Source organism: Phragmites australis, chromosome 11 (assembly GCF_958298935.1).
Source record: "Phragmites australis chromosome 11, lpPhrAust1.1, whole genome shotgun sequence".
NCBI lineage: Eukaryota > Viridiplantae > Streptophyta > Magnoliopsida > Poales > Poaceae > Phragmites > Phragmites australis.
Window position 1 is genome coordinate 26858863 of NC_084931.1, and position 20085 is coordinate 26878947.

The window sequence follows — 20085 nt, forward strand, 5'->3', positions numbered from 1 at the left end:
ATAGATTAAGGAGTGATCTTATATTGTACTAAATGGTACACTGGCACCTTGAAATCTTGATGACTCGCTGACACCTTAGGCCTTGGTGACTTAAGTTTGTTGATCCTCTGAATTGGTGTGGAGCGGTGGTAAGACTCTTGTATGGAGACGCGGAGACCCTCGCCTTGGTGACTCAAGCTTTAAAGTGAAGACGGTTGCAAGTGACCGGAAGAAAGACTTGTGGTGAGGCTTTGCATTGGTAGCTTGGTAGCCTAACCTACTTGAGGCCTAGGTTGCTAAAGGGCTATGACCGGGTACCGTCCGGGGGCTATAGCCTAGATGGTTGCTCCAACGTGGATCATGGGTGGTGTTTATGCCATCGATACCATGAGACAAAAATTTCATGTGCCGAGTTTGTTCTCCCTATCATATTTACGTTTTCGCATTTAGTTCTTGCAATTTATCATTACATGTTTACCTTCATAGATAGTTTGCTATGATTGGTTATAGGTTATAAACATTTAAACGGTAAAGTAGATACACTAGATAAATCTATAACATATTTAGATAGAAATTGATAGAGGTTGATCTTGTAAAATTTTTGGAGCCGATTAGTTTGAAGTGTCCTAATTTACCATCTCCCTCTCTTAGAACGTTATCGATCCCTTTCACAAATGACCATATCACCAGTGACCCTAATCGTCTCACTGTACGCGAGAAATACACAAACAAGATCAAGTTCAGACTGCAAATGGTTTAGTATGCCCATTGTTCACATTGGTCGCTCTAGCATTTCTACTCCACACAAAGTTCTACATCTAAATAATGTTCTTCATGTACCTAACGTCACAAAAAATCTTCTATTTATCCGCAAATTTGCCACTGACAATAAATGTCGTCTTTGAATTCTATCCCAAATTTTATATTGTCAAGAATTTGGTCAAGAGGACAGTGCACCTTAGAGGCATATGTGAAGGTGGCCTTTATTCCGTGCCAATACAAGCTGTCACTCAATCAAGAACTGCCCTGTCAGAAGTAAGAACAACTACCGAGCAATTGCGTTGCATTCTGGGACATCCATCCTCTCCAATAGTTCACAAAATTTTGTAGCTCAATAGCCTTCCCATTTCTACTTCCACTAACAATAATCTAGTCTGTAGTGCTTGTCAATTTAGAAAGATTCATCAGCTATATTTTTCTTTATCCAATAATTGTAACACCCAAATTTTCAACTTTTTTAAATAATAAAAAATATTCTTTTCTTTAGTTCAGGATGTTAATCTTTGTCTCAGAACCCTAGGTGTAACTTTATTTTATAAATTAAATAATTAGTTTAGGCTATATATATTTTAATGTCGCATTCATGCAGGAATAGAAACATTAGGGTTTTATTGTGTGAAAAATGAATTTTTGAAAATATCGAGGTGCGACGTTTAAAGTTGTGGCAAAGTTTGAAAATTGATTTCATAAAAGAAAAAAAATCTTTTTTCTCCTTTGGGCTGAATCTCTCTTCTTTTCTCTTTTTCCTTGTGGCTCGTTTCTTTCTCCTTCTTGGGCCAAGCCAGCGCCACCCCCCTCCCCCCCCCCCCGCCTCCCACCTAGATTGTGCACGCGCTCCAGCCTAGCTCCGCTCAGCCCGCTCATTCGCCTTAGCCGATTTCCTCCTCTACCGTCGCTTGCGAGCCGCGCCTTCGCCTTCCTTGCACCGACTCTGAGCCGGTCACGTCGCCACCACCTCTCAGAGGCAAAACACAACAAACCCAACCGAACTCAATCTCCCCACACATTTTGCTCCCATATATAAGTCTGCCCCCTGTTTGTTTCCCCGAACCAATCCATCGATCCCATCTAATCCTAGCCATCATCGTCTTTGCCATTGTTGTCCTCACCAAAGATCACGCCACCGCCGCTCCGGAGCTTCCCTGCTCACATCGACTGGTCCTTCGGCTTTGCAAGCTCAAGGGGTTGACCCCTCCTTGTTGCCCACTGGCCACCGGAAAACCACCTTCACCGCTCACCAAGCTTCTCCACCGCCGCATGTCGTCACAAGGCCTCAGTGAGCCTCCTCGTCCTCCAGATCCATCTCAAATGAGTTAACCTTTCGCCCTGCTCTGTTTTCCCCTACTCGTCATCATGCCTCATGCCCAACGACGAGCTTTGCCCGTGCATCGGTGAATCTGCCGTCGTGCCTGACCTCGGCTCCACCGAGAACATCATCTTCGGCGCCCCTAAACCTTCTCAGTCATCCAATCTGAATCAAACGACCGAGATTAGATCTGGGAGATACCCTTTCGCCAACCAATCTAGAGCCGCCACATGTCATGTGTAATCCCAGTCAACCTTGCCACTTCGTCCACCACGTCGGTCGCCACATCATCACCACCTCAACCTTTTCGCCGACATGTCAAACCATATCAGCAACCCATTTACCCAGTCATCTCCTATTTTATTTTAATTCGTGAAAATAGGCAATTTTGCACTTAAGCCCCTAAACTTTTCCATATTTACTAAAAAGCCCCTATCTTTTTAGAGTTTAGTCCCTAAATGTTTCTATATTTATAGAAGGTCCCTCTATTTCTACAAAAAAGGTACCTGACCTTTCTGTTTTATTCAAAATAAGTACTTTTATTTTTCAGATTTTAACCCTAAACTTGTTTTTAGCGTAACTTTCTAGTTCTAGCTCTTATTTAGACGGTTTTCGCGCTCTCGTGTTTGTAGCAGTGTGTACTATCTTTTAGTACATTTTCCATATATGTTAGCTATTGTTTGGTGTACTGTTCTTAAATAGTTTTGTTGTGTGTTTCCTGGTGTGTATCGAGAGCATACGAGGAGCACTTCGAGAATCTCCAGAACCAAGTCTTTGAAGAGTCTGAGCAGCAAGTTGGAAGAGGCAAGTGTCCTTGAATATTTTGATCCCAGTTTCTCAAATACGTTATTTATTTCAAATATGCATGCTGTTAATTCTGAATTCCATTTACTTATAGTATCATGTTCCATATATCCCTTGTTTCCCTAGTTGTCAGTAGTAGCTATATTGGGTAGCTTATACTTAGCTTTGCACAAGGGTATGGTTGGGTTGTTGGTTAAACATGACTAATAAACTATTCAACTAAGAGTTAAGAATTCTGATAATTGTTGTAGCAACATGGAACATAGGGATGCCGAGCAGAAAGTTGGTTGACGATGGTGCGTGAAGCACTATGGATGGTAGTAGTGACTACTCGGTATCTTAATGACCGGTTCATAGAACGAGTAACCCTGATTAGTAGTTCTACCACGAGGATTATATAGATATGGTCTGGCCAATTAATTAGCAGATCCTCAACATAGAATGAGCCAATGGTGGTGTAGTGAAAGGGAAGAGTGATGCTTCTGGAACTACAAGGCGCAAGAGAGAGCTTCTGGGTGGTGTGACTTCACTTTGACTGTGGTGAAAGCTTAACGGGGTTATTCTTGTTGGGAGAATGCTTTGTAATGGTCTTGTAGTGATCTCCAGGCGGCACACCACGGAAGTGTGTTAAGTGTCTTGCAAACACGATAACATGAAAATCAGAACTCGTGAGTAAAGTTGGACGACCTCTGCAGAGTATAAAACTGATATATCAGCCGTGCTCAAGGTTAAGAGCGGCTTGGTCTCTTCACATGATTAATTGGTTTGGTTTGGGGTGGTTTGGTTGGTGAGTTGTTACCTGTGATGGGTAGCATTTGATGGGTTCTTACCTGTGATGGGTAATAGTGGATGTTTCTTGGTTACCTACGATGGGTATCAAGTTGGTTGGTTTAGGAACCTGATGTGGATTTCAGGTGATTGGGAAACATGTGTAGATGTTTCTAGAAATTGTACCTGTAATAGCATAGTTGGTATTTATGCAAATTGTACCTGCAATAGCATGTTCCTTTATTCAAGCTTTCATGTCATTTATTTCCCACACTTGCAGAGTATGAAATGTACTCACACTTGCTATTTTCGTATAAATGTACTTCAAATAGCCACTCAGACAATGAAGGAGAACCAGACTCCTTCACGAACGAAGATAGGGACTTCTAGGCTGGTGGACCCCCAGACGATTGCCTGTGGAAGATGGGAGCTTCGCTGTGTTTGGCTAGTGTGCTTATTTGGTTAAGATCTTGAGGTCCTTTCTATTTATTTAAGTTAAACATTGTAATAATGACACTGTGTATGATACACTGATGAAGTCACAACATGTATGAAACATGATCCGGGTGTGACAAAGGTAGTATCAGAGCCATGTCGATCGTAAGACGCGAGCCTAGCTAGAATGGTCTAGTTTTAAGGTTATCTTGGTCGATAAAATTATTTTCGAATACCTTGTCTTGGCTTTTTAGTGCTTTTCTCTGTTGTTTCTGTTTAAACCCTATTACTAACTTCTTCATGTCCCATTCAAAATTTTGTAAATGGATCGCACCTGTCAAAATGCACGCAAGAGCATTGGTGGTCATCACCCTACTCGACCGTTGACCCCGACCCATGCTATGGCTTTCGCAAGATGGCAGTCGCCTCATGTTCCACGTAGGACTCGTGTCTACCACTATGATGGACGTCATGTTGGATGGTTCCCCGCCAAACTTTGAGAGATACTTCACATTCTAGGATGCGAAAAGGATCCAGACTACACATGATTGAAGATTGAGTACATCGACGCTCCTCCTGAATGGAAAGTCGAAGTAAGGATCCTGAATGGTGATGAGCATCCACCACGACATCTCACCAAGAGCTACTTTTGAGGCTAGAATCCATAACGCCACACGCCAAGCCCTTCTGGTCCTCTGCTACCATCACAGCGACAACCTGATCTTCACTTAGTTCATCCACTACCCTTAGCGTATCAGTGGATACACCACCGTCACCGCTCTTCCCTTCATCGTAGAAGGCACTACCAAGATTGGAGAGAAGAGTACCCTGGCTTTAGAGCTGAGTCGTGAGCTGGACCGTACCGCTGAGGAGTTGTAGTACGTTAGAAGCAAGCTAGCTCAGGCACAGAGTGAGCTACGCAACAAGTGTCACCACCCGGAGTGTTGGGAATCTTCTTCTCCTGACTCCGAGTCTGAGGTGCAGACTTCGTGTTCTCCCCCCTGCCACCTGGCACGTCGCTCCCCAGCATCAGCACCCTAATGCATCTACAGAGTTGTTCATTTAGGAGGTTACTATCGGTGATATGGAAAACTGGGGGTTCCCGAGTCCCGAGGCCAGGACAGCGCAGTGCCACATGGCGTCCTTCCTCGGGGACCATCTAACCGTGGGCCCGAGAAGAGCCAGATCCGGGAGGGGGTGCTCAGGGCCAAGAACAGTTGGTCCCTGAATACCCAGAGCTCCCCAAGGGCTCGAGAAGAGCCAGCTCCGGGAGGAGGTGCTCGGGGCCAAGAATAGTTGGTCCCCGAGTACCCAGAGTTCCCCGAGGACCCGAGAAGAGCCAAATCGGGGAGGGGGTGCTCGGGGCCAAGAACTGTTGGTCCCCGAACACTCAGAGTTCCCCGAGGACCTGAGAAGCCCCTTGCCGGTGGACCCCATAAGGGCTCAACAATGAAGTGTCGATCGGTGGGAGGCCCGATGCTGCATTTAAGGAGGAGCATGACCGATCATATCCAACCACTCCCCCCCACACCTGTCGTACTGAGTACGTCAGTCCCTGCCACCACCTGGCAAGAGGGTGTGGGAACAATTAATGCGATGGGTCCCATCGCATGTCCCCTCGCGGGACCCACAAAGGAAGACGGCTTGGAGATATCTTCGATGGGTTCGAGGCGTATCGCCTATCACCCCATTGCCTCAGACCGTGTCAGACCTACTCTGACCAGACGGGCATGAGAGGATACTCAGTGGCTGGCCGGTGGGCCCCCCTGCACCTGCTAAAGTTGGGGCGTAAAGACCGATGGGACTGTCCGAGGAGCGTATTTTCAACCCCTTGTAACATCAAACTATAGACACATGATGGTTATTTTCTATTTATTGTTTACGAGAACTTGTGCCCTCATTCTGGGCACACTCCCTGGAGGGCCTGCCCCCGGTAGATGAAAGGGGGGGAGCACTTCGTAGAAGAGAGACCGGCACTTGAAGGTGAAGCTAACAAGCTCTCAAGACGACCAAAGTTCAAGACTTGATAGATAGACCAAAAAACCTTGTAACACAGAGATCCAGAGAAAGGCATTCCAAGAGCATTAATAACACACCAGACACACAGGAGTAGGATATTACGCCTCTGTGCGGTCCGAACCTGTCTAAATCTCTTGTGTATTTACTCCTACTAGCCGACGATCTTTCATCCCGCCTAAGTCCCATACGCACGCATTAACCCCACGTACGAGGTAGATCCAGAATCAGCCCCCCGGCTGAATCTCAAAGGGGGTCCCTCAGAATCCCCGCTTGCGGTGTTCATCCACCGACAGTTACCATATAGTTGTTATGAGTCATTATAATCATGTGCTAGTTAGTGAGTTGGTTGCGTTTGGTGGTGTGCTATATGATGATTTGGATCTTTGTCTAAGTGTGTGATGTATTATGAAGATCTCCTTCACGAATGCATCCTTTTAATAGTATTAATATATTAGTTAGTTAGTTTGGAAATTTATCTCTGTCTATCTCTATCTGTTCTTGCTACTGTTGTTCTACTTGTTTCCTTTTTCCCTCATCTTCTCACACCTATGATAGATGGTGAACCCAAGGAATGCAAATCATGTTGGTCGCACCAATGCCAATGCTGATGATGGACAAGGCAACAACAATCCACATCCACCACCGCAGCTTTCCCTTGAGCAGCTTCTAGCAGTACAAACCCAGATTCTACAAGGAGTGTGCTAGATAATGGCCCAAATGCAGCAGAATCCCTCCGTCGCCGCTCCTACACCACCACAACAATCCAGAGATAAGCTTGGAGAATTCCAAAGGACTAAGCCACCAACCTTCTCTTACGCTATTAAACCTATGGATGCTAATGATTGGCTCAAGGTCATTGAGAAGAAGCTTTCAGTTGCCCAGTGCAACAACATGGAGAAAGTCTTATTTGCTTCACACCAACTGATGGGGCCTGTCGCAGACTGGTGGGATGCATGTATCTCTGCTCATGAAGAACCCGATAGCATCAACTAGCAAGAGTTCAAGAATGCCTTTAGTGCTCATCATGTTCCCCAAGGAGCTATCAAGATCAAGAGAAAGGAATTTCTAGCACTCAACCAAGGAGGAATGACCGTGTGTGAGTATGTCACTAGATTCACTCAGCTGTCCAGGTATGCCCCAAAAAATTTGGATACCAAACATTATTTCTTAAAAGGATTAAATGATGGAATGCAGTATTCTCTAGCTTCTCGTGATTTCAAGAGCTTCGAAGCCATTGTAGATCGTGCTCTCATCCTGGAGCACAAGAGAAACAAGATTGAGCGCAAGCACAAGATGGACCACCTAAGACAGTCGAGCAGCAACACCAGGCCCCATTATGACTCATCACACTCTCAATCTATGAATCATTCTTGTCAGTATTACAATCATCCCATGATACAATCAACAAATCAAAGCTCCTCTAGGAATGCAGGATAGTACTAGCACTCCAATTTTTAAGCGCCCCGCACTTCAAATTATCCTCTCAAAGGAGTAACAACACTGGTAACAACACTCGAGTTTCCACCAAGGGAAAAGCCTATTTTTAATGTGGAATGGAGGGATACTTTGCCTACCAATGCCCTCAAAAGTGTCTAAGTCACCCACCCACCGAAGGTGCAAATCAGTAGCAGAATCGCAATGGGAATCAGCCCTAGAGTCAAGCAAAGCAGAATGTTGCTAGAGGCCATGTGAACCATGTGGTAGTTGAGAAAGCATGAGCAGAACTACCCAACACATGATTTAGAGTTAGCTATCGTAGTATATGCACTCAAGATATAGAGACACTACTTGATTGAAAAAAGGTGTGAGATTTATTTAGATCATAAGAGTTTGAAGTATATCTTTACTCAGCCTGATCTCAACCTTAGGCGGCATAGATGGTTAGAGCTTATCAAGGATTATGACTTGGAAATCAATTATCATCCTGTAAAGGCAAATGTACTAGCCAATGCCTTAAGTAGAAAGGTTCATCTCAGTAGGATGTCCGTGCAAGACAGTCAACTCGAGTTATAGAAAGAGTTTGAAAAGCTCAATCTCGGATTAGTAAACAATGCAGAAGCCATGATAATGGAAGTTGATTCAACTCTAGAACAACATATTCTTAAAGGACAACTCAAGGATGAGAAGATTTCAGAAATCAAGCAACATATTAAGGATGGCAAAGCCCTAGGATTTACCGAGGATGAGAATGGTATTGTATGGTTTGAGAAGCGTATCTGTGTCCTAGATATGAAACCCATCAAGGAGACTATACTTCGAGAAGCGCATGAGTCTGCATATTCTATTCACACCGGAAGCACCAAGATGTATAAAGATCTTAAAAATCGATATTGGTGGTACGACATGAAGAGAGATATTGCAGAGTATGTAGCAGTATGTGATATATGTCAGCGAGTCAAAGCCAAACACCAGAGACCCGCTGGATTGCTTCAACCTTTGAAAGTAACAGAGTGAAAATAGGAAAAAATCAGTATGGATTTTATCGTTAGATTGCCCCCAAACTCAATCTAGTTATGATTCTATTTGGGTTATAGTGGATCGATTGATGAAGGCTGCTCATTTCATCCCGGTCAAGACCACATACACAGGACCTAGACTTGCCGAGTTGTGCATCATTTGAAGAGTCTAAACAAGAAGTTGGAAGAGGAAAGTGTCCTTGAATATTTTGATCCCATTTTCTCAAATGCGTTATTTATTTCAAACATGCATGCTGTTAATTCTGAATCTCATTTACTTATAGTATCATGTTCCATATAGCCCTTGTTGCCCTAGTTGTCAATAATGGTTATGTTGGGTAGCTTATGCTTAGCTTTTCACAAGGGTGTGGTTGGGTTGTTGGTTAGACATGACTAATGAACTGTTCAACTAAGAGTTAGGAATTCCGGTAATTGTGTAGCAACATGGAACATAGGGATGTCGAGTAGAAGATTGGTTGATGATGGTGCGTGAAACACTATGGATGGTGGTAGTGACTTCTCGGTATCTTAAGGACCGGTTCGTAAAACAAGTAACCCCGATTAACAGTTCAACCACGAGGCTTATATGGTACGGTCTGGCCAATTATCCTCAACATAGAATGAGTCAATGGTGGTGTAGTAGAACAGAAGAGTGATTCTTTATGGAGCTACAAGCCGCAAGAGGGGGCTTTTGGGCGGTGTGACTCCACTTTGACTGCGGTGAAATTTTAGTAGGCTTAATCTTGTTGGGAGAATGCTTTGTAACAGCCTTGTAGTGATCTCTGGGTGGCACACCATGAAAGTGTGTTAAGTGTCTTGTAAACACTACAACATGGAAATCACAACTCGTGGTAAAGTTGGACGACCTCTGTAGAGTGTAAAACTAATATATATCAGTCGTGCTCAAGGTTAAGAGCAGCGTGGTCCCTTCACATGATTAATTGGTTTTGTTTAGGGTGGTTTTGTTGGTTTTGTTGGTGAGTTGTTACCTATGATGGGTAACATTTGATGGGTCGTTACCTGTGATGGGTAGTAGTGGATGTTTTTTGTTACTTACGATGGGTATTAAGTTAGTTGGTTTGGGAACCTGATGTGAATTTCAGATGATTGGGAAACATGTGTAGATGTTTCTAAAAGTGAAAGTTTAATGATGAATCACCTAGTTAAATAGGATGTATAACTCTTGCGTTAGCATAGTTGGTATTTATGCAAATTGTACCTGTAATAGCATGTTCCTTTATTCAAGCTTGTATGTCATTTATTTTTCACACTTGCGGAGTACAACATGTACTCACACTTGTTATTTCTATACAAATATACTTCAAATCGTTGCTCAGACAATGAAGGAGAACTAGACTACTTCACGGACGAAGATGGGGACTTCTAGGATGGTAGACCCTCGGACGATTGCATATGGAAGATGGGAGATTCGCTGTGTTTTGCTAGTGTGCTTTGGTTAAGACCTTGAGGTCCTTTATATTTATTTAAGTTAAACGTTGTAATAATGACACTGTATATGATACACTAATGAATTTGTTATACGTATGAAACTTGATCATGATATATATGTAGTTTACATATGGTTTTGTTCCGTTTTAAAATCGGGTGTGATAATAATGCATCATCTTCTCCACTGGAACTTGTACATTCAAATTTTTGGGGGCCAGCACATACCTTTGTCAATGGGTTCAAGTAATATGTTAGTTTTGTAGATGATTACGGTAAATTTACGTGGCTTTGTTTGTTAAAGTGCAAAGCTCATGTAGCAAGAATTATCGTTGAATTCCAAAAGCATGTTGAGTTGAAAGTTGGCAAAAGAATTTGTGCTTATAGTCTGATTGGGGTGGAGAATACCAAAAAATGCATGCTCTTCTTGTTGAAAAGGGTATATCTCATAGAGTATCATGTCCACATACATCAGCAAAATGGCTTAGCTGAGAGAGCAAAATGGATTAGCTGAGAGAAAACAAAGACACATAATTGAAGTTGCACTCTCACTCCTTGCTCAAGCCCATATGCCGCTAAAGTTTTGGGATGAGACATTCCAATATGCATAATATATCATAAATAGTTGCCTAGCAAGGTTGCACAATATGCCATCCTAGGAGCTTTTGTTCAAAAATAAACTTGATTACACTCTACTAAAAACCTTTGGATGTGCTTGTTTTTCTAACCTTGGACCCTGCAACCAGCACAAGTTTTAGTTCAGAACAAAACAGTGTGTGTTTATAGGGTATAGAAATCTTCATAAGGGGTATATGTGCCTTGACAGTAAAATAGGCAGAGTGCACATATCCAAAGATGCAATCTTTGATGAATCTCTATTTCCCTTTTCTACCAAAATTTCTTCTGTCTTTGTTAAATTTGAAGAGCAAATTCTCTTGCCAACATATAATCCTATTAGGAGTGACCTTGTGACTAATGACTATGAGTCTATTCAGTCTAACCTTGATTTTTAGCCTGAGTCAAGTCCTATGTAGGATCATGAAGGTGTCGACAACAGTGAGATAACGGCGTGTTAGTCAACTGAATATTCTTTACCTAGTGTTTCTAATACCACTGGACCAGAAATTGGTGATGCATCTGGTGATTGCAATTCTTCATCAGCCCCTACAGATGACTCTTCATCAGTCACTGCTATGGAAGGACAACATCCCATGCACACCAGGCTCAGAAACAATATTATGGTTCCCAAAAGATACATTGATGGCACAATGAGGTATGCAGCTATTGCAACCACTAAAGAACCTGATGATTATAGGGCTACACTGCAGGACAAAAATTGGAAACATGCCATGGATACATGGATATTGAGTATCAGTCATTGCTCAAGAATAGTAATTGGGAACTGTAGCACCAAAGAGAGGTATGAATGTGGTAGACTGCAAGTGAGTGTATAAAGTCAAGAGAAAACCAAATGGATTAGTTGATAGGTTCAAGGCCAGATTAGTGGCAAAGGGGTTCAAATAAAGGTTTGGCATTGACTATGAAAGACCTTTAGCCTTGTGGTCAAATCATCAACAATGAGACTCATATTGTCAATTGGAGTGACAAGGGGATAGACTCTCAAGCAGCTAGATATGCATAATGCATTTTTGCATGGCATTCTTGAGGAGAAAGTGTTCATGAAGCAGCTACCTGGGTATGAAGATTTGAACTATCATAGTCATATTTGCAGATTGAAGAAGGCTATATATGGGCTAAAACAAGCACCAAGGGCATGACACTCTAAACTTAGTAGCTGGCTGCAAGAGCTCGGATTCAAGTCCTCACAGGCAGATACATCTCTGTTCATTTTCAAAAAAGGGACAGTGATTGTATGTGCTCATGTATATGTTAATGATATTATCATTATAGGCTCATCAGATCAGATTGTTGCAAATCTTCTTTATCAGCTGAAACAAGAATTTGCAATCAAAGATCTGGGAAATGTACACTATTTCTTGGGAATTGAAGTGAAACACTCCACCAATGGCATCACACTAACACAGTTCAAATATGCATCTGATCTTCTAAAGAAATATAATATGCAACATTGCAAACCAATGGCCAGTCCTTGTGATATTAGAAAAACCAAGCAGAACAGATGGGGAAGCATTATCACCTGAAGATGCATTCAAGTATTGAAGTATAGTAAAAGCACTTTAGTATCTCACCCTAACTCAACCTGACATAGCATTTACAGTAAATCGAGTCTGTAAGTTCTTGCATTCACCAACTTCAACCCACTAGAGTGCTGTCAAAAGAATTCTAAGGCACATCAAATTCACACTTTCAATTGGTTTGAACCCTAAACATCACCGGGTCTTCATCCGAGCTGGTCAGTGCACTTTCGAATGTTGATTGGGCTGGTTGCCCAGACAACAAAAGGTCCACCAGTGGATTTGCAATGTATTTTGGGAGTAATCTCATGTCATGGAGCTCAAGAAAATAATAGGCGATCTCACGGTCTAGCACTGAGGCAGAGTACAAAAGTCTAGCTCATTGCTAAGGTCATCTGGGTTCAATTGCTTCTAGGTGAACTCAAAATTTTTTCAAAGCCGACCTCATGTTCTTTGGTGCGAAAATTTTGGAGCTGCATACTTTTCAGTCAACCCTATGTTCCACCGATAAAACAAACACATCGAAATCGATTTTCATTTTGTCAGGGAAAGAGTCGCACGCAAAGCCTTGGAGATCATGTTTATCCCGAGTCAAGATCAAGTTCTCGGTTAAAAGACTGAAGAACAATCTCAATCTCGTGGATGTCAGTTGAGATTGTGGGGGCGTGTTAAAATAGATAGATGACTTGGTCTTGTAACTAGTTAGCTAGCTAATCTCTCCACTACTCCCTTTTTACTGCCCACGCTTGTAACGCCTGAACATGGCTTGCTCTTGATCCGCTATTGTTGAATGAGACTGTTGTAGCTTCGGCAATATAAAGAATTGTAAGTTCTGTTGTGATGGTGTGCGGAAAATAATTCTTCTTTTTCATTCTCTCTCTATCCACCACGGGTCAAACCATATGTTTGCTCTATGTATGTCTCAGGCAAGACGGTTTTTTTAGTGGTAGATAATGTACATGTAGACAACAAAGTGTCTGTGGTGATTTTGTCAACCTTTGAGCTTCTTATTTTTCTTTTCAATATGTGCATGTGTGAGTTGATGGTGAAATGTTTATGGTGACTTTGTTAATCTTCAAATTTTCACATTACTGGTCTTTAGTAGACAATGTGTATAGTGATGTAAATGTATACATATACTTACAAGTTTTACCGATATTTTAAAAAACAAAAGACACTATTATGCTAAGAGTACTTTAGTGAAACATGATCGTGTCAACTCAGGTTAATTGTATATAAATACTACATTTTTTACCGTAAATAAACGAACGCATATTATATCCCTATTATACATTGCATTAGAGTTATATATACCAAGTATAACTGTATTACTGAAAATTAGCCTCGAAATCTACCGGGTGACTCGGTGAGTTTGTCCAGTTCCCTGACCAAATCGGGAGAACAGCCGTCGAAAAGCAGCACAGCCACCCAGAACGCCAAGTCCCCGCTATCGGCCAACCCAGCGGCCATAAAACCTGGCGAAGTTGGAGTTTACCCGGCGCCGAAGTACAAAACCCCCTCTCCCTGGTCTCGGCCGCACGCACAGGCACAACCGCGCCCCGCCCCGCCCCCCTCTCGCAGGCTCGCACCACAATCACACGAGCAGACAGGCACCAGGTCCCTTTCTGCCTTTCGCTTTCACTGCTCACCATTTCCCGTCCTTGCGAGCCCTCTCGCCGTCGCGCGCCTCTTTTTCACCTCCCCCCCCCCCTCTCTCTGCCACGAACCTTTGCAGAAAGAAAGGCACACCCCGACCCCGAGAGCCGAACGCCTCCACCACCAACGCCATCACCAGAGCCGCACAAAAGCGCGCGGCCGGGACGCGGGACAAAGCAACGCGGCAGCCTGTACTGCCGACTGCAGTTCCCCTCCCAGCCCCCGGCCAGTGCGGAGCCGCCCGTCGCTCGTGCTCTATTATCTGTCTCTCTCTTTCTCTCCGCCCTTACTCGCTGCGTGTAAGTCGCGCCAGTACGCGTACGGGCGCGACGCTCGTGCGCGGACAGACATGTCCTCAGCGGCGGGCGGCGGATACGGGGGCGGCGGCGAGCACCAGCACCTGCTGCTCGGGCAGGGCGCGGGGCAGCTCTACCACGTGCCGCAGCACAGCCGGCGCGAGAAGCTGCGGTTTCCGCCCGACCCGGCTGACTCGCCCCCGCCCGGCTCGTGGCCACTGCCCCCGCCGTTCTACTCCTACGCGTCCTCGTCGACATCGTCCTACTCGCCACACAGCCCGACGCTGGCGCACCCGCACGCGCAGCTGGTCGCACACGCGCTGCCGGGCGGCGTGGCCCAGATCCCGAGCCAGAACTTCGCGCTCTCGCTGTCCTCGGCGTGCTCGAACCCTCCGCCCGCGCCGCGGAGGCAGCTCGCCGCCGGTGCCGTCACGGGGCCGTACGGCCCCTTCACGGGGTACGCGGCGGTGTTAGGCCGGTCCAGGTTCCTCGGGCCCGCGCAGAAGCTGCTCGAGGAGATCTGCGACGTCGGCGGAGGGCCCGCGCAGGTGGACCGGCGCTGCGACGAGGGGTTGCTCGACATGGATGCTATGGACGCGGTGGAGGACGTGGACCATGACATGGATGGCGGTGATCGAGCACCCGCCGAGGCGGTCACTGTCTCCGGCACCGAGCAGCAGTGGAGGAAGACCAGGCTCATCTCCCTCATGGAAGACGTGAGTTAATTACTAGGATCTCTATTTTGCCTCTTGGTTTCACCATCTTTTGAACAAAACACTTCTTTCGCTTATGTTTCATGTCGTAATTATTTCTTCGTCGTTGAGAAGAATCTAACGAACAACTCATGGTCACATCATGGATGCTACAGCCTGTGTGAATCTTTATTTACTGTGCTTGCACAGCTTATTTCTTGTGCCTGTGATTTGATGATAATAGATATGGATTGTGATTTGAGTTGTTTTGGATATGTTTCTTTGATTATTATATGTATAAAATCAATGTTTGGCACTGTTGATGTTGAGCTGTTGCTGTTATTTTTTTTCACTTGTAAAACTAGCTACTGGTTGAGAAGTACTGGTTTTTTATCAAAGAATAGCACATCAGTTCATGAACATGAAACTGAATGATCTAAATTCCTCAGGATGCTCTAACGTTGTCCCATATAAATTTTCGAAGTAGCTACTTGATAAGATTCCTAGAGTTTTGTCTTCTTTTCAAAGGATGCTATATGTATCAGTGTAAGCTGCTAAAAGATTCTGTTTATCTGGTCACTATTTTTTGTTAGAAAATTTTCTATTGTCCAACGGTTGTAATTTAGCCAAACAAAATATGTAATAACGTCTTTTATTCCTAATTCCTTGATTAGGATGACACATGCTTTGGTGAAGTTTTGTCTATTAAGGGAGAACAAAAATCTTCATACATGTCCTACCCTGAATTTCCTGGGTTATTGGCTGCACTCACTAGTTAGGATTAAATTCTTTCTCGGTCATGCAGGTTTGCAAGCGATACAAACAGTACTACCAGCAGCTACAAGCTGTGATCTCCTCGTTTGAGGCCGTTGCGGGGCTGAGCAATGCGGCCCCGTTTGCTTCTATGGCCCTTCGGACAATGTCGAAGCATTTCAAGTGTCTGAAGAGCATGATTCTAAGCCAACTACGCAACACGAGTAAGATCGCCGCCAATGATGGTATCCGCAAGGAGGATATGGCGAACTTTGCTCTTATGGGAGGTGGCGCAGGCCTCCTTAGGGGAAACAACGCCAATGCGTTCAACCAACCTCACAACATTTGGAGGCCGCAAAGGGGCCTTCCTGAGCGCGCGGTGTCCGTTCTTCGTGCATGGCTGTTCGAACACTTCTTGCATCCGTAAGTATATATATGATACCTTCTGATCTTGTTGTGTCCGAATTAATTCCTAGTCGAGGGAACTGATCTTTCTAAGAATTGTTAGTTTGTGCACACAGTACTGGGTTTGGGTGCTGAGCAGTGAGCACAAATATTACGGTTGTGCAATTTCGAAATTGCTATGTTATGGTGCGTAGGTGCATTTGGCAAGTGTATATATTGGGTAACTTGACATGACATGTTATGATGATATGCTGCTTGCGCAACGTGATCATGATTCCTGTTAGTGAGAGAATCATGCATATATCCGAGATATACGATAAATGCCTAGATAGTTCCAACCAAACCAACGGCTAAAATTCATTTGCTTTATTGAAAGCTTCTATTATTTTCATGTGCATGTACTATGGTTGTGTTTTTGCTTGCGATAAGTGCACAATAGCCACTACTTTCCATGCATATGTCTAACAGATAAAAAGTGTGTTCAGAAATTCTTTTCATGGAGTTATCAACAGTGAATAAATTTTATTCCACCTCATCGAACACTGTTGCTGATTGATTACTGTCTTATTGCTTACATTTCTGTCAGTTATGAACTACTTTGAACTATCATTAGATGCCTTTTGTTTCGGATTTACACTTGGGGCCCACTTGACATTAGTTCATCCTTACTCATCCTTTGCTGTACAACTTGGAAAATGGAAAAAAGAAAGAAACTTAGGTACCAAATCCTAATGTACAGTGGTCATTATATAGCCGCCTTTTGTGATTGGTATGGTGGTAATGGTTGATTGTAATATCAGTTGGAATTAAACTGCCACAGCACCTAGTCTGTTACGAGGTCCCTCTTATCAAAGTTCCTTCTATAGTGAATGCAAGCAAACTATTATAAGTTTGACCAATCGGAACCACTATGATCATTTGGATCAGGCATGCGAGAATGTTGATACAAGTCTAAAAGTTTTTAAAGGTTTAATAATGTTATTGTTTACTAGGTTTTACAAATATATCACAATAGAAAGTCGGTGACCAAAGTCTTGCTTAAGAGACTGCCAATGTGAGACGATCAGACGATCACTTGTTTGCATGAATAAAGGGAGTAGGTCTCATACCACAAACTTTGTTTATTTTGCCATGTAATTTTTTTCTCCCAATCCTTATCTTAGGGCATCTATGCAAAAAAAAGAGTTGTAAGCCAAAAAGGTGGTCTTAAGACCCGATTTTATATATTACAAAAGGGAACCTTAAGGTTCATATTGCTATGTCCGATCTTTAACCTTGAGGGCCTCAAGCAATAAAATATTGTTTCTATATTGATTCTCCTTCTCTCCACCACCTGCCATTACCACCAATTGGAGCCGCATGAAGATTTTTTTTTTTTTTGAGTGGGACCTACCTTACAGAGGTTAAAGTAAAACAATCAGGCCTTAAGCCAAACCAGCACATGTAGGATTTATCTTAAGACTTGTTGAGACCTAAAATTTGTGATGCCTTTATGCTGGCCCTTGGCCTCAACTCATATTATATGGTTCCAATACTTAATATTGAAAATTTTATCACAGTATCGACTTATATACGTGGCATCAAAGTTTGGTTGATAAGGCTGACGAGAATTTTTCATGATCAATACTATGTACCTTTTTTCCCTTTTTATTTTTTTGGAAACGAAAGACACTATGTGCATAAAAGTGATGACGTGATGTGCTATTATTTTTTAATTGGAATAAATCCTTGTATTAGAATTGGAGTTCAGTTTTGCTGCATTATTCATTCACAATCTCATGTTTGATGGGCGCTTGCTTTCCAGGTACCCAACTGATAGTGATAAACATATGCTGGCTAAACAAACGGGGTTAACAAGGAACCAGGTAAGTAACATTGTCTCAAATTTTTTGCGTTGAAGAACCAATAATAGTGCCGGAAGTTTGGCCATTAGCAACGGCTGTGAACAGTTAAAACAAAGTATTGCATTGTCATTTCACCATCTCTCTGTGAAATCAAAATACTATTGAACATTGTGTCCCTGAAAAGTTTAGAAATTCGATGAGCAGGTGTCAAACTGGTTTATCAACGCAAGGGTGAGGCTCTGGAAGCCAATGGTCGAAGAAATTCACAACCTGGAGATGCGGCAGCTGCAGAACAACTCATCTCTCGACAAGAACCAGCTCGGGATGCAACAAACCCAACATTCATCAGACAGCAGCGGGAAGCCTTCTGATCCTTCAAGCTCGCATTGGGGGCAAAGCAGCGGCGTGCCGAGGAACCTCAGCTCCCCGGCCACCCGGCACATCCAAGACGATCTAGCCCAGATGCACCACGACATGCAAGGCCAGGTGAGTTTTGCATACAACGGGCTGGCCGCGCACCACAGCAACCTTGCATTGTCATACCCCCGGCAAGCTGAAGGTGTCGGCGTTGGCGTTGGTGGCGCCGCCAACGGCGGTGTGTCCCTCACCCTCGGCCTTCACCAGAACAACCGGACCTACATCGCCGAGCCCCTTCCAGCTGCGCTTCCGCTCAACCTCGCGCACCGTTTCGGACTGGAGGACGTCAGCGACGCCTACGTGATGGGGTCATTCGGAGGCCCGGACCGGCATTTCACCAAGGAGATTGGTGGCCATTTGGTCCATGACTTTGTTGGTTGATCAAGGATATGAGCCGCGGCACAATATGCAAATGTGATCCAGATGTATTGTACTAGAGGTAGGATGGTTGAAGAAAAAGGGGCGCCCGTGTGCCTCCCATGTAGATCCAGGAATCAATGTTGTCAATATTTGACACTGTAGGGGCTATAGAGGGCATGACTATACCTTCCAAGATCTGTTGTAGTGATGTACCCTATTTGTTCTAATCCCAGATTATTAAGCTTTGAACATGTACTATTCCTTTGACATGCAATTGAGGTGATTCTAGATTCCCATGGCAAATGAAGGGTTCATGCTCCATCATCCCCAACAAGCTGAAATGTTTGTCACAATAATTTACAGCTGTAGCTTCAATGTGTAGCCCTAAAATATGACTGGATCGGGTAGCCTTATCTTCACGCATGCTGTATAGTTAGCCTTTACATGTCCTCCATTAAACTAATAAAGCAGCTGGTGGCAGTATTAATCTGTGCCAGATCTTGCATCCTTAGATGGAGTAGCCTCCTAAAGTTTGGACAGGCCATGATTTGTCCATCTGCTATAACCTAGCTTCCACTGGCTTTGTCATCACCCTAACACCACCTGTTAGGGCTGAGCTGTGCCTATCATAGCCCATCTGCTAACCTAGCTTCCACTGGTTTTTGCCTTGAACAACACACTAAACAACTGGCCAATTAGCCAGCAGTGAATGGGCAATGTCATGATCAACCTGTCCTTGTGGGTTGTTTTTTTTCTCACTTTTCCCCAGGGTAAAAAGCCCATGTTACCTGGGATCAGTTGGCCCACGGTCTTGCAGCACCTGATTTGATGTACGCTTTAGCGAGGAGTAGAATAACAGCTGGGGGGGCTCCATGCACTCTCTTTTTTGCGTGGAGGGAATCCATGCACGTCAGTGACTACTGCTGCTGCAACTTCTCTCCAGAAAGTTAGACCATCTCCAACCATATTCCCTTCATTTCGTTCCCTTCCCGATTCCCTTCCCCGTTCTCATTCCCTTTATTTCCTCTCATCTCCAACAGCTTCCCCTCGAGGGGAATCGCGAAGGGAATGGAGAGAGAATCCCGTTCTGAAGGGAATGACCCTGGGAATCCCGTCGTGACGGGAACCGTGAAGGGAAACCGTTGGAGCGCTGAAGGGAACGAAAATCCCGTCGTGAAGGGATTTTGGCCCCTGAAAGGAAACCGTTAGAGATGGTCTTACTAGCGCTTGTTTAAAACGGGCACTGTTGCAAGCTTTCTTTTCCAGGCTCTAGTCTAGTGGTGCATGGCCGCATGGGCAGATTATTGCTCTCTGATTCTGCATGCCTACTGAATAAGATGAGTACGTATGAAGTATGATGTGCTGCTGCCTTTCTCCTTCGTGGATAAAGCAGGGTTATCATTGCCACTCATGGAAGGGAAGGGGAACTGGAGTTTGTGATAAAGCACAGAGCTTCATCTCTTCTGTGCATGCGTGGCATATTGGCATGAGACTTGAGGAGAGGAAAGGCTGC

The 20085-nt window shown here is 44.1% G+C and overlaps 1 protein-coding gene across 1 annotated transcript; it reads left to right on the forward strand.

Moving 5' to 3' along the window:
- The first annotated feature begins 13706 nt into the window (after positions 1-13706).
- LOC133885341 (BEL1-like homeodomain protein 9) lies at positions 13707-18862 on the forward strand. The gene is made up of 4 exons (XM_062325038.1): positions 13707-14817; positions 15599-15969; positions 17756-17816; positions 18000-18862. Exons 1-4 carry the CDS (start codon positions 14155-14157, stop codon positions 18591-18593), a joined length of 1689 nt encoding a protein of 562 aa, XP_062181022.1. The 5' UTR covers positions 13707-14154; the 3' UTR covers positions 18594-18862.
- The last annotated feature ends 1223 nt before the right edge of the window (positions 18863-20085 follow it).